This window comes from Lithobates pipiens, unplaced genomic scaffold (assembly GCF_037356315.1).
Source record: "Lithobates pipiens isolate NorthernLeopardFrog02 unplaced genomic scaffold, aLitPip1_a1.2 Scaffold_8, whole genome shotgun sequence".
Lineage (NCBI taxonomy): Eukaryota > Metazoa > Chordata > Amphibia > Anura > Ranidae > Lithobates > Lithobates pipiens.
The window spans coordinates 587,058,836-587,073,071 of record NW_027507903.1 but is presented as its reverse complement, the minus strand read 5'-3'; the positions used below and the strand labels follow the sequence as shown (position 1 = coordinate 587,073,071).

General features: G+C 40.7%; 1 protein-coding gene across 8 annotated transcripts in view; it reads left to right on the top strand.

Annotated features, from left to right (window-relative positions):
• CACNA1A (calcium voltage-gated channel subunit alpha1 A) overlaps positions 1 to 13,736 on the top strand; it is a 407,588-nt gene extending 393,852 nt beyond the window's left edge. For 7 of the 8 annotated variants that reach the window (XM_077470422.1, XM_077470419.1, XM_077470424.1 and 4 more), the window contains one exon: positions 8,519 to 13,736. In XM_077470422.1, the coding sequence (XP_077326548.1) occupies positions 8,519 to 9,043 (525 nt within the window). In that variant the 3' untranslated portion in view covers positions 9,044 to 13,736. The remainder of the gene's footprint in view (positions 1 to 8,518) is intronic. The other variant, XM_077470426.1, reaches the window with a different exon arrangement.
• The last annotated feature ends 500 nt before the right edge of the window (positions 13,737 to 14,236 follow it).

Sequence of the window (14,236 nt, the reverse complement as noted above, 5' to 3'; positions counted from 1 at the left end):
TCTCTCGCATATACCTTTTTTTGTCCATTCACAATCCCTAACTTCCATATTTAATGTCAGGATCCTCTCGGCCTCTTGATCTGATCACTCTCCCATTCTTATCTGATGCAACTCTCTATCCTGTAACCCCCCGCTTTTCATGTGGCATCTAAATGACTCACATTTGTCGCTCAACTACTGTAGACTCTATTGCTAATAATCTCAAATTTTACTTTGCCTCAAATGCAGCTCGGCATCCTCCCCTACCTCTCTCTGTGAAACCCATAAAGTCACAATCGAGAGTTCCATCAACCAACTGCCTTCCATATTAAAAAAGAGTGCAAAGCCAAAATCTTCATTCTGTCTTCTCAATTGGCCCATCTGGAATCCAAATTGAAAGTCCATCCATCAACTTCTCTCTGCAAACAAATGAATTCCACGAGAGTGGAGTACAACATACAATCTTTTTATTCTAAATTGAATAAACTGGGTTCCATGCTTGCCCATCTATTAAATGCTTGCCCAAAAGGCCTTAGCTCTATCAAGCTCCGGCTCCATACTTAATGATTTATACAAAAAGCCTTCTACCTTCTGTTCTTTAATGGCTGACCAAATCACTCTCCAGGGACATGAGGGACAAGATGGATGCAGATATCACCACTCTTTATATCATCTTGGCCATCAAGTCCCTCAAGACCTCAAAGGCCCCAGGGCCTGATAATTTCACATCCCTCTATTACAAAACTTTCACAGACATCTTGGCCCCACACTTGACAGACTTATTCAATCAGCTAAAGTCAAATTCTGATCTGCACTTGACTTCACTTAAAGCTTATATATCCATATTGCCCAAACGTAGAAAAGATCCACTGGACCCCCAAAACTTTTGAACCATTTCCTCACTCATCATCAGCATTAAGCTGCTGGCCAAGGTACTGGCTTCCAGGTTGAATTCATTTCTCACCACTCTAATTCATAAAAAACAAGTTGGTTCTGCCCCCTTTAGACAGGCTTCGGCAATACACATCAGGTAATTCATGTGATGCATCTATTCCACTACAGACTAAATGGGGCTTCGGAAATAACTTTCTCTCGTGGTTGCAGTCTCTTTACAGCGGCCCCTCGGCTTGTGTCAAAGATCTGAACTTCTATTCCACTTCCTTCCCTATCAAGAGGGGTACTCAGTAGGGATGCCCCTATCCACAATCCTGTTTATCCTGGGGATTGAGCCTTTAGCCCTTCTTGTTAGACTTAATCCCAATACCTTAGATTATAAGCTCCTTGAGAGCAGGGACTGATGTGAACATACAATATATATGGAAAGTGCTGCATAAATTGATGGTGCTATATAAGTACCTGTAATAAATAAAATAAATATCCAAGGGGTGGACCCCTCCCGCCTCTCACCCACTCACCATTAGTCCCTTTTTAAAACACACACACTGCAAATATGGGATTCTGTTACATACTAGGGTTGCACCGCTGCTGTTGTTTTACCGGTGAGTACGAGTACTGATAGTTTCAATCAAGTACTTACCGATACCGAGTACCGATACCTTTTGTGGTGCAATTTGAGCCCATATGAAATGAATGGGCTCAAATTGCACTGCAAATAATGGCATGCAATTTGAACAGGAATGCATTGCAATGCCTGTCAGAATCACATGCAGTTTCCCGCAGCACTCCTGTGTGAACCCAGGCTGAAGGCACTATGACAATCTTGGGTTCACACAGGTGTGGTGTGGGAAACTGCATTCTTTTCGGACAGGAATTTTCCTTACTCCCAACTCAACAGATTGCCCTCTCCATCCACACATACTTATGTAGCCAGATAGAAAGAGGATTTGAGGGCCCAAAAGTTAGAAAAAGACTGGTAAGAAGCGTAGTCCACCATTGCATCCTGATTTATTAACGTGACTTCACTGGAGTAAGCTTATAAGGTACTTACCAGATGGTATCTGGTACCTTCAAGATTGGCCCATATGTTCCCTAGACATTTGGGTCTATATGGATGCTAGGCTACTGGTGATGTGCTCCATATATGGTGCACCTTCCCAATGCTAAACTTCTTCTGGTCTAAAGTTTTTTCTCTTCTTCATACGTTAACTCCTGGTGTTCCTAAGAGACAGTTCAAAGGTACTAATTTTGTCCTTTTATCTTCTGAAATTACCATAGCCGCGGCATGGAAAAAACAATTCATCCACTTCTCTGAAGTCTAATCATGAATGAACAGTTATCTAGCTTCTCACTAATAACCACACCAAATTTTGCAAAATCTGGGACCCCTGGATCACATACCACCATCCAAATCTAGCTGTCTAATCTGGGCCCTCACTGATCCAGCCATTTATAATATACAATACTCCCCCACATTGTGACCCCTTCCCACCCCCCATACCCCCCCTGCACCTCCTTTCTTCTTCATTTCTTCCCTCTCCTCCCCTTCACCATTTCTGGCTTTGGATGGTACTCCATGATGACCACCAAATAGATGACTTTCTCTGTTTTTTTATGTTTGAAAATGTTTTGAATGATGACAGGACACTGCTAATGGTGGATATTGTATCATTTACTGTATTGACATATCTAATGTACTGTCATGCAACCCTAAAAAATTCAATAAACACATTAAAACGAAAAAAATGTGCAAAAGTCACCTATGCAAGTTTATCGATTCGCTATATGAATTTTGGATTTATATGTGGATATTTCACTTATTTTTGTGTAGCTAAAATAAGTTATTGTCACTTTTTTAACAATTTCATCCATCAAAGAGATGGTCTCCTACAGGGGGTAGTCATAGAAAGACCTCCTTACACTGCTGCCCCGCCAGTCAGCACCTAAATCAGAATGTTGTGCAGATCTGTACAGAAGAAATGTAAACCTAAGATATAAGGCCCCATACACACTATTATGCCCCGTACACACGTTCGGATTTTCCAACAACAAAAGTTGGATGTGAGCTTGTTGGCGGAAAGTCCAACCGTGTGTATGCTCCATTGTCGGACTTTCCACCAACAAATGTTGGCTAGCAGGTTCTCAAATTTTCTGCCAACAAATGTTTGTTGTCAGACTTTCCGATCGTGTGTACAAAAGTCCATGCATGCTCGGAATCAAGAATGAGCCAGAGATATAATGGAGATATCACGTACGTCTTGTACGTCACAAGGTTCGTAATTGTTGGCCAACATTTGTGTGACCGTGTGTCTGCAAGATAAGTTGGAGCCAACACCCTTTGAACAAAAATACACGGTTTTGTTTGTCGGAAAGTCCTGCAATTCTGCAGATTGTCGTCTTCAGATTTACCAAAAGCATATAATATGAGGTCAAACCTTAAGAGTTTCAATTTGTATGCAATCAGGAAGGCATAGTGTGTATGGGGCATTACACTGCTAGTATCCAGTGGCATGTCGCACATAAAGTTCAACATGATGGTCAATGCAGTCTATAAATTGAGGAAATCAGTACAGTGGTGAGTAAGGTTTAAAGGGTAGAGCCCAGAAAGGATAGAGTATATTCAATTTGTCAAAGCCTTGTAAGAGTGAGATACTGGAAATCAAACTTCGGAAGGAGTAATCCATTTAGGAACAAAGTGCAAAGGGTTAGACCATCTTGAACCATATAGGGATACAGAATATTTTGCCTGGGTGTTTCCAACTTGTAAATAAATTTCTTGAGTAGGGGATGATGAGAAAACGTCAAATAGGTAGAGTACTGTGCACTCGAGAAAGCAGGGGCGGTATCAGAAATAGCCTCCCTAGAATGAACGAACATTCAGAATGAAACACAAAAGGCACAATCTTTTCTGGTGCCAAGTTCAACCTTGTACATATTGCAAATAAGGTCTTGAGTAGAAGATCTGCCTGCAGCAGTAAGGTGTCCATCCTTCTGTTTAGTACCAAATATGTTGCAAATAACCAAAAAAGGAGTATGTACTTTTAAACTCCCCCAGGAATTCTTACAAACTAGAGCAGTGTACCACTGAGAGCAGTGGCTGGGGACAGCCAAGTTGTGACTTTGCCAAAAGCTGTGCATCACTTGTCATCGCTGCTGAGGAGGCTGTCAATAGAAGTGTGTGAAAAGAATGTCATTGTAAGCCTTGTAACATGGGGAGATAATGGCCATCTTGTGAAGAGACTGCTTCAACGAATACCAGAGTGCTGCAAAGCTTGTGCACAGTTAGCTGTGTCATCAATTCCTGGCCTCACGAGAAATAGTACGTTTAAAACTGTAGTTTGGGCTTAAACAGGAAACAGTGCCCATTTATACTGTAGGGGGCATTATAGCCCTTGGTTGCTTATCAATAAAGCTTTGTCCCCCATGGACGATACAGAAACATGCAATATTTTACATATATTTATATATCCTCCTAGATTTTATGTAATAATTAGCATTTAACTGCATTTTATTACAAAAACGTGGCTATAAGTAAAGTTTATGTTGCTCATTTTATTTTACATATTTTATTGTTTTTGTCATCATATTACCATTCATATCCCACATCACCCCCTGAAGCAGTTTACAATGTCCCTACTACAGTCTCCAACCTACAGTCTATAGGGTAGATTAGGTTGATGCCAGTTTACATTACACTATATTTTTGGGCATACAAATTATGTGTAACATCTGAAAATTAACCCTGCACCCCAGAGTTTCAGGATGTCAGTATTAAAGCTAAACTCCAGGATCCCGTTACCAAACCAGCCCCCAAGTGTTAGATTATAATACAGAAAATAGTTCCTAGATTTTGTCAGGGAGATCAGCCACCAGTGATATTTTGCAACTGCATTTGTATTAACACAATGCATGTCTGGGGGAGTGTAGGAATCGCAGAGGTGTGTCACAGGCTTTTTTGGCCAATTAAGTATGAACTTTTTTTTTTTAGACTCTTTCTTTTTCTATCTGTTGTGATAAACAGTGAGCACTAGTGATGTGAATAGTGATGATGCAGGTATTTTATTTTATAGCAATGCACCTGTGTGTTAAAAATTAAAGTGAGCCTGTGGCCAGGCTATGAATATTACATATTTTTAACAAGCAAGCTATAACCTTTAGGCTTAATGTACACGGGACGTTTTTACAACCTCTCCTGAATGATTTAACTTGACAGATAGTAACCCACATTTAAAATGTCTGTTTTTCCGCATTTACATGTCGCGGTTTAGGCACATTTGCATTTAGAAGCATTTAAAAAATATATATATATATTTTTTTCAAAATAGTAAAAAATGAAAAACGCCTGTAAATTAAACGCTTAGTTACCGCGTTTAGACACGTTTAGAAGCGGCTTGAAATGCCTCTAAACTCCGCATCTGAACTTATTTTTTTTTGCTTTCCAAAAAAGGCCTCTAAACTCAAATGCCTCAGTTTTGTACCCCTTTGAAACCACCAATTGAACCCACAGGTCTAAGATGTCTGTGACCCAGAGAGAGGCTAACAATAACGACATGCCCCCCCCCCCCCCCCCCCGCTCTTAGGAGTGATTGCACCCGTTGTTTGTGATGTTTCTGAAGAGGGCTTTGGGCAAGACTCGCTGGACTTTGTGGCCCAAGCCTTGCACCAAACAGAAGGATTGCATTAGGTATTGAAGTTGAGGCCTGGATAGAGCAGTTAAAAACTCTGCATTTTGAGAAGAGACTGCTGACGAGGGGTTTTTTCCCACTATGGAAGTAAAGCCTTCCCTCCTGTGACATCTTTGATGAATTGTTCAAGTGCTTTTCCAAAGAAATGCTTTTCACAGGCAGCTTCTGCTATCCAGGCATTCAACCACAAGATTGTGTGTAAGTGAATTGAGATTAGGGCCATTTTGGATATTTGTTTCATAACATTTTCTAGGACATCCACACAAAAAAGCTGAGCAGAAGCTATTTGCTACAATTGATCTGCTAAAACACAATTCTCAAAAACAGGGTTATATTGATTGTTTATTGCCTTAGTCCAGTTAGCTGCAGTTTGACATACTGAAATTTCAGTGAGAGCTGGTTGCATGGCTGGACCTTCAAGAGATAAAAAGTAATAGTAAAGAGAGACTTTAAGTGTGTCTAAAACCTTCTGTCTGCAGAATTTTTGAAAGAAAGAATATCTTCAATAGGTACAGTGAACTGTACAATAGGTAAAGTGAGAGGATAGGATCAACTACAGGGATAGCCCACTACATTCCAAAAACAATAACCTGATAATACAAAAACAATGTCCGGGATCACTAAGTAGGAACTATAAATCATTTTGCGTGACACTCCCACTTCAATATAGTTGCAACCTAGGGGAGAACAGTCTTTTGCAGCCTCCTCAAATACTGTCTCAATGTCCTCTACATCCCCTTCTGTATTTGCCTCATCAAAGGCAGGCATATTGGGATCCGACTTCGGCAGAGAAACGGGAGTGGGAGGAGGGGCATGGCGTTTTTGAGTCCTGAGCAAAGATGGCTGTATTAAGACAGTTACTGTATTTGACCAAGTAATTGGGACATAGATGCATAAAATTCAGCTTTTGTTGAATAGGCTGCCTATCATGGGCCTTAAAAAGAGCTAGAATCAGATGCAGAGACCAGTGTTAGAGCCAGCTCTTGTTCTGGTGCAAGAGACACATTGTCACTCTGAGTGTTTTGTGGGCCTCTGCCATAGCTATAAGTGAGGGTAACCACCTATGGGGAAATCACAGAGTAGGGTACAGAATATAGGGGAAGTGTGTCCAGAAGAAGAGCGCAGCAACCCAGGTGTAGGCCATCCTGTAGCTAATCCTCATGGCAAAGGAAGCACCCAAAGACCTTGTAAGGGCTTGAGATGGAAATGCCAGTAAAAAGTGTGACCTGTGGTGTAATGTGTCACCTGTTTATCTGCCTGAGACTGAGGTCTAATTTGTTTCATTTTATAACCCCAGTGATTAACAGTAATGGTTAGAAAACATACAGGGTGACCCAGTCTTACCTGTGTACAATGCTGGACTTGACATAATATGACTATACACATTGCACTAAGTGCCAAGGTGAGCGCCCATGCAGGATCCAGTGCCCAAAGAAACATTACAGGCCATTCCCACAGTGTGTGGTCCAGGTACAGTTCCCAAGGTTTAATGAGGTTGCCCCAATCCAGATGCATTGCTTTTACCTGCAGTTAAACAACATTTTAGAGCCTTTTTTACGGCTTGTTAAGAATATGTGAATAAGTGATTGTCTATAGCCTGGCCGTGGGTTCATTGAAATCTGTGCAGTTGCTATATGGTGCATCACTATTTTTATGATCATCCTCCACTTTGCAGAATCTATAGAATCAGAGACCTCTTCATAGAAATCACAATAGATGTAAGGGTTAAAATAAATGTCAACCCAAGACTGATAAATTCTGAGAGGATGCTATTTGGTTATATCACCTGCCTGCTTCTTGAATCATATACAATCTTACTGTCTCAGTGGGATTTTCCATTTACTCCAATGTAAAATCCAAAGTAGATTGGCCTAAAAGGTAGCAGGGCTAGATGGAGCTAAGATTTTAGGGTTGGGGGTGGTAGGGGCTTCCCCACTTGGAAAAAGAGTGTACATATAACAAAAAACCTGCAGGTTGTTAAGCCGGATGGCATCTAGCTAAACCTCAGTGGGTCAACATAATAATCCTTATTTTAAAAAACATAGTATATAAGCTTAGATCTTACTCTTCATCTCTCCATCCCCATCTATTCCCTTCTTTCCTAATTCCTTGCATTTCTGATATATATTCCTTGTTCAAAGTGTTTCCCCTTTTTTTTGCTTGCCCTTTCTCCATTGCTGGTGTATCAGCTTTCCATACTTTTACATTTTGCCCGCTGCTCATGTATTTTAGAAGGAACGGTGGTTGCTCCTGGGTATACAGGAAGAAATGATAGAGGAGATGTTTGAGTAGTGGTGGGCTTTATCTGTCTTTTAGTTGCCTCTTCTTGTTTTAGTTGGATCTCCTGTCTCTTACCCCTGCTTGTTTTGCTCAATCTGCTTGTTCCTGCACAAAACTTACAGAAAATCCATCTCTTTTCCACTTTTTCCGTTATTTTATTTTTATTTCCCTGTTGCTGTTGCTGTCACCCTTACCTTCTCTCCTCACAACCCCATCATAACCCTTCTGTGTTTATGTGAGGGCACTTCTTCCCCCTTCCACTTGCTGATTTCTCAATTCACCTTTCTGTACCTGTTTCTTGAATGTTTTGTACCTGTTCATTCTTGCTGTCTATAAAATCTCTTTTACCCATTTGTGCTTGCTCTTCTGTCACTCTGTATCTGTCTCTGTGCTCTCCTCTGTCTTTTTCCATGGGCAAAACCTTTCTTCACTTTCATTCAATATCTTATATGTACCTCTCTTCATACTGTATCATTGTCACCTGTCCTTGTCTGCTTTCTAACATCTTCTTTGTGATGTTTATGTCCTTGTACGTATTCTTCATGATTATCCATGTCTTCTCGTTGCCCCTACTTCTCTGTCCTCCCTTTTGTGTCATGTATGTCCCCCACCTTGCGTGTCTCCTCTCGTGTTTTCTCTTGCTCTTGAATTCCCATTTTGTTTGGATTTTTGTGTAGGGCAGTAGTTCAGTGGATGGCAGCCCCGTGCCCTCAACCTCTGGGGCCAGCACACCCCGCAGAGGAAGGCGTCAGCTGCCCCAGCTTCCCCCAACCCCCAGGCCACGTATTACCTACTCCCCGGTGGTTCGCCGGCCTGCCAGCATCGGCCCCCCACAGCAGCTGTCCCCTTGCCGAATGACTACACCCATACCAAGAAGATACCCTCAGAGCGACAGCCACGTGAGCAGCAATGAGAGACGGGCCACTCACAACGACTCTCCTCGACCACACCGTCACACCAGGGGACACTGCTCTGATGCCCCTCGCGCTGGATGCAGGCACAGTGGCCCTTACCGGGATTCCTCCTATGAGGGACCCCACCCCTGTGACCAGCGCACCTGCAGGACTGCCGACCCCGGGGGGGCACCTCCCCTATCGCCACATGGGCGCAGGTTGCCCAACGGCTACTCCCATGGGACCCCGCGACCCACTAAGTCTCGTCACGAACGTTACAGTGAGAGTGAGGAAGACGACTGGTGCTAAAAAAAAAATCTACATGTATATATATATATATATATATATATATATATATATATATATTAAGAACTTCACTCTAGCAGGGAAAACAAAGACACGTCTACAAAAAGGAACAAGAAAGGGGGAGGAAAAATATGTTTCCCAAAAAAAAAAAAAAAAATTACCACCAAAAAGAAAATCCTCCTTTTGTTCCTTTCCACATTTTGGTATAAGGAAGGACGCCCTTGCAGCATGTTTTTTTTATAATTCGGTGTATTTTGGGAGGGCATATGTATTTTGCAAGAGAGTAGATGACACTCAGGAGGATAAAGCAACAAGTTTACCACCAAATTCCCCTCCCTGCTCTCGGAGCTCCCCGTTGTTATCACTGTTCAGAACCATCTCCATTGCTCCAATTTTCCCACGTAGAAGAAAAGAAAAAAAAACGCAAAATGGCGTGAAAGTTTCTAAAAAGCTGCAGAGAACTTTTGGAAAATGTACAAAAAAAATGGTATTTTTTTCTCAATTTGTATTGATGAGTTTTATCATCCAGAGGATTGGATTTATGTGTGCTGGTTAATGTCTTGGAGAGAGAGCACGTAGACGCACACGAGCAAGAGTGTTTAGAGCTCATATTTGTTCATATTGCCTGCGGAAATGAGATTAAAAAAAAAAAAAAATACAACAAAAAAAGACAAAAAGTTGGAGAAAAATAAAAAAAAGCAGCATTTGATTCAACATCTGATTTTTTGCTTGAAATTCCCAAAAACAAGACATAAAAAAAAAAAAATCACAAAAAACAAATTGCGTTGCTAACTTTAAAAGCTTTTTTTCCGACTTTGTTTGAAAAACGTTAGATGCGGAGTGTGGCGGATGCATGAATATTATAAATGGCAAAAAATGTTAAATATAAATATATAAATATATACACAATGAATTTAAAAGATAATGATAGATGAAAACTGGAATCTCTTCCCAAGTGGCGAGCTGAGAATAATTTCTGTTTGTCAGAGAAAATGGGAGACCTGGTTAAATGTGGTGTAAAGCTTGTTATATAAGTTAGGAAATGTACAGTGTAGACCATATTGAATGACACACAGCCCATGGTGAGTACTGGGTGCCCAAGTAGCCCTTATCTTGGGTCTTAAATCACCTTTTACTTACCAGTCTCAAAAACATCTTTTGAGTAGCTACACATGTACTTAAGGAATAGCTACAACAAATGTTTTAATTAGAATCACAAACACTTTTTGCAGCCCTAATATTAAAATCCAGTCCTTTGAAGTTCTGTAGTCTTAGTTATCACCTCTTACTGCTTTGTGACCTCCTCTCTTGTCACAAGTAGGTGTCAGTTTTATAGCAACCAATCCGGTTTCAATTGAAAACAATTGCTAAGTAACTAGAGCTGCTCATTGGCTCTGTTTTTGTTCATAAATCAACCCTAATGACTGAGCAAAGAGCTCCTCCAATTGGAAATTAGAACAGCGTGCCTTTAGATTTTAAAAGGTTAATCCCATTCAGAGAAATGAAATATACCAAAGCTAATTCTGAATGGTTTGGGAGTAGTGGCTGTTGTGTAGTAAAGGCCTGGTGTAAATGACACTGGAGTTATCCTTTACATATGAATTGCACTGCATATATTTCTCATCTAATATGACAGTTTTATTCTACTTTAAACACGTCTCCCATGTTGTATTAAAGACCCCAGCATGGATTTAATAATCTTTTAAAAACCAGTGTTTTCCTTTTTACGTTTCTGCTCTCCTGTGTTGATTTGTTCATGTTTTTATGTGTATCTGTGTTATATTTTGTGGACATGGTTCAGATCTCCTCACCTCACTTGGGGTGCAGCAGTCAAATGGGCGTTCTTGCAGACCACTATAAACACCATTTTCCAGAAGTGGGAAACTTGCATGAATACGAAGAGAGATCTTTGTATGACCTGTACTGACCTGAGGTTTCAGCTCAACATGCGAGAAAGTGTACTATATTTTTTCAATTAAACAAAAAGTAAGGATTGCAAAAACTCCCATCTGTCATTAACCTTGAAGGAAGCTATAGTTCCGATTGCATTTGCTTATTTGTAGCTGTTACCTGGTCAGATGGTTATACATATTGGTCCTCAGGTCTTTTGTCACAAATTAACTGGTCACCTTACCATATTTTTAACGCATTAAGTGATGTTTAATGGGGTGTTAATTTTAAAAATGTCCTCCTCTTGTCGGGAAAAGCTTTCTATAGTATGCCAGCTATGTAGATGGCATGTTCCAGGGAACTGCTTTACTGGTCATGTTTACAGCAACCTGTAGATGTAAGAGTATAGTCCAGTGATGGTGAACCTTGACACACCACATGTTTTGAAACTACATTTTCCATCTTGCTCATGCACTCTACACTGTAGTTGAGTCATGGGAAATGTAGTTCAAAAACATCTGGGGAGCCAAGGTTCACCATCACTGGTATAGTCAGACACAAGGGAACAATCTGACTACTCAAAGATCTTTCTAACCTCCAAATTCGAAATACATGTTTTTATCCCATAGATAGCCTGGGGGAGGGAGCTTACACTCTAACGTCCTTACTGCAGTTATACATGCGCAAATAAATTTGGGTAGAAATTGTTTGAACGTTTTAAATTTTTTTCAATTGTGGGAGGAAACTGGAACACCAAGCAGAACTCCACATCAACACAGGGATAAAATCCTCAACTCTATACAGATAGTGTCCAGGGCAAGGGTAGCCAAGGTGTTCCCCTACAGATAGTGTCCAAAGTGAGAATCAAACCCAGAAGATCCAGCACTCCAAGGCAAGGGTAGCCAAGGTGTTCCTCTACAGATAGTGTCCAAAGTGGGAATCAAACCCAGAAGATCCAGCACTCCAAGGCAAGGGTAGCCAAGGTGTTCCTCTACAGATAGTGTCCAAAGTGGGAATCAAACCCAGAAGATCCAGCACTGCAAGGCAAGGGTAGCCAAGGTGTTCTCCAAGATAATATTTTTTTCAATAAAACAAATTATTATTTTTTTTGCTTCCTAGAGCTGATTACGATGAGTTGTGACTTTGACCTGTAGACCTCCAGTTTTCACGTTTAATACCATGTACGCCAGTAGACTTGTATATGCTACTAAATAAGCATCAATGAAAAGAAACCAATACTGAGAGGAATATTGAAGGGATGACACTAACGGTGCTATTTTCGCAGCTGTCTCTGGCTTCCGTACTTTTTAAGTCAATGACTTGGGCCAAACATGCAGATGAGAAAGTCAGAGTGATGCCAGAAGGTTTAAACTGCATGGTTGTTCCAGTTTAGTGACACCAAAAGTACTGAAGCCATTAGATCAGCATGACAGTATGGCAACTTCTATTTTCAGGAGGTGAGGTCCATAATGCAAAATGTATATTCTCTAAGTGCAGGTTTCATTTATACTAAGTGAAGGTTATGGCTGATGTATGAAATTGTTTAAAATCATTTTCTGTATATCCTATAGCACCCAGATTGGTTGTATGTGGACCTTTTTTTATGTTCATACAGTGAAGTCCAATGCTTCTCTAGCAGAGTGCAACTGAAATTATGTTATCAAAACTCATTTTAAATCATGAATTGCTGGTATACCCAGCCACACTATAAAAGTGGTGACGCAGCTGTGTTATGAGAGTTCTCATGGTATCCTATTATTGTGCATTTAAAGCACAGGGGGACCATGAAAAGCCTTTAAACACTGCTCTTCCTTAAAGGTTCTTGATCCAGAATCCAACAGCAGGTCACTGATCGAGAAAAGCTCAAATTACTGTGGAAAATGGATCACAGAATGAGACAGACTGAGCCAGCAACTTCTGCTTTAGCATGCATATCTGGCTTGTTTAGCTGCTCTAAAAACGCAGGGTTGTAAATTTGTTATGCACTACGTGGTGTCCCGTTTTTTTGCACTAAAATAAGTGTTATGTTACCATGAAAGTGTTTTAAAAATGAAGAAAAGTAACTCAGGTTGTAGAAAGTGTGTGCTGACCTGCAGCTTGGACACCTGCTACGCACAGTAGGGGGTTATTTACAAAAGGCAACTCCACTTTACACTACAAGTGCACTTTCAAGTGCAGTCGCTGTAGGGGGATATGCAAGGAAAATAAAAAAACAGCATTTTAGCTTGCAGATGTTTGGATGATAAAATCAGCAGAGCTTCCCCTCATTTCAGATCTTCCCCTCAGATCTACAGTGACTGCACTTCCAAGTGCACTTGTAGTGCAAAGTGAATTTTGTCTTTCGTGAATAACCCCCTGTGTACCCAGAAAAAGATGGCAAGGGTACAGACCAAGGCAGACAAGTATTGTATGCAGATGCATCACTGCACTATTTTTTGTCTATTATGGGTGTTTTATAAATAAGACATATGAAATAAAGTAAAGGTTTCAAGGAAATGTTTGCATTATGCTGTAAGCTAAAAGTCAAATGAAGGATTGTTTCATAAATGTTCCCTGTAAGAGAAGACTTGGTGGTACTACAGCTTACTGTTGGCATCAAGAACCTTGTGACTGCTTTATGATTACGGAAATGATGTTGATTACTATACAGTATTTATAACCCTCCAACAGTTTATACGGTGCTGTAAAATTTCTAAAGACCTTAACACGCATTCAAAGAAAGAGTGTCTTTCTCTAAAGAAGAATTCCAGGTGAAACAAGAAAGTCAGCAAAAAAATATGCAAAATAAAAAAAATTATTTACTGTTTTTTGTTATGAATAATTTAGACACTGTGTGAAGGTGCTGTGAGGCGAGCGGCGCAACAGTATAGGCGCCTGTAAGCCAGCAATTCAATCAAATGTTGCAAAGTGGGCACATGCTCTTCAGGATGCCCAAAATATTTTATCAGAACACAGGGTATACATTCCAAGCAGTATCTAAGCCAGCCATTCTCAACCAGGGTTCCGTGGAACCCTGGGGTTCCTCCAGAGGTTGCTAAGGGTTCCTGGAGCTGTGGCTAATAAACCACCTTTTTTTGATGGTGCCTACAGGGTTCAAGGTTCAGCATCACTTAGCAAAGCCAGCAGCATGACACCAAATATATTTTTAGCTGTCTTTAAGGGTGGCATTCTGAGCACCGTTTTAAGGGGAACATTCTTCCTATTGACCACCAGTATAAGGGGCATTTTTCTATTGACCCCCGATGAATTGTAAGGGTTCCTCGAGACCTGAAAATTATTTTTGGGGTTCCTCTAGGGTTAAAAGGT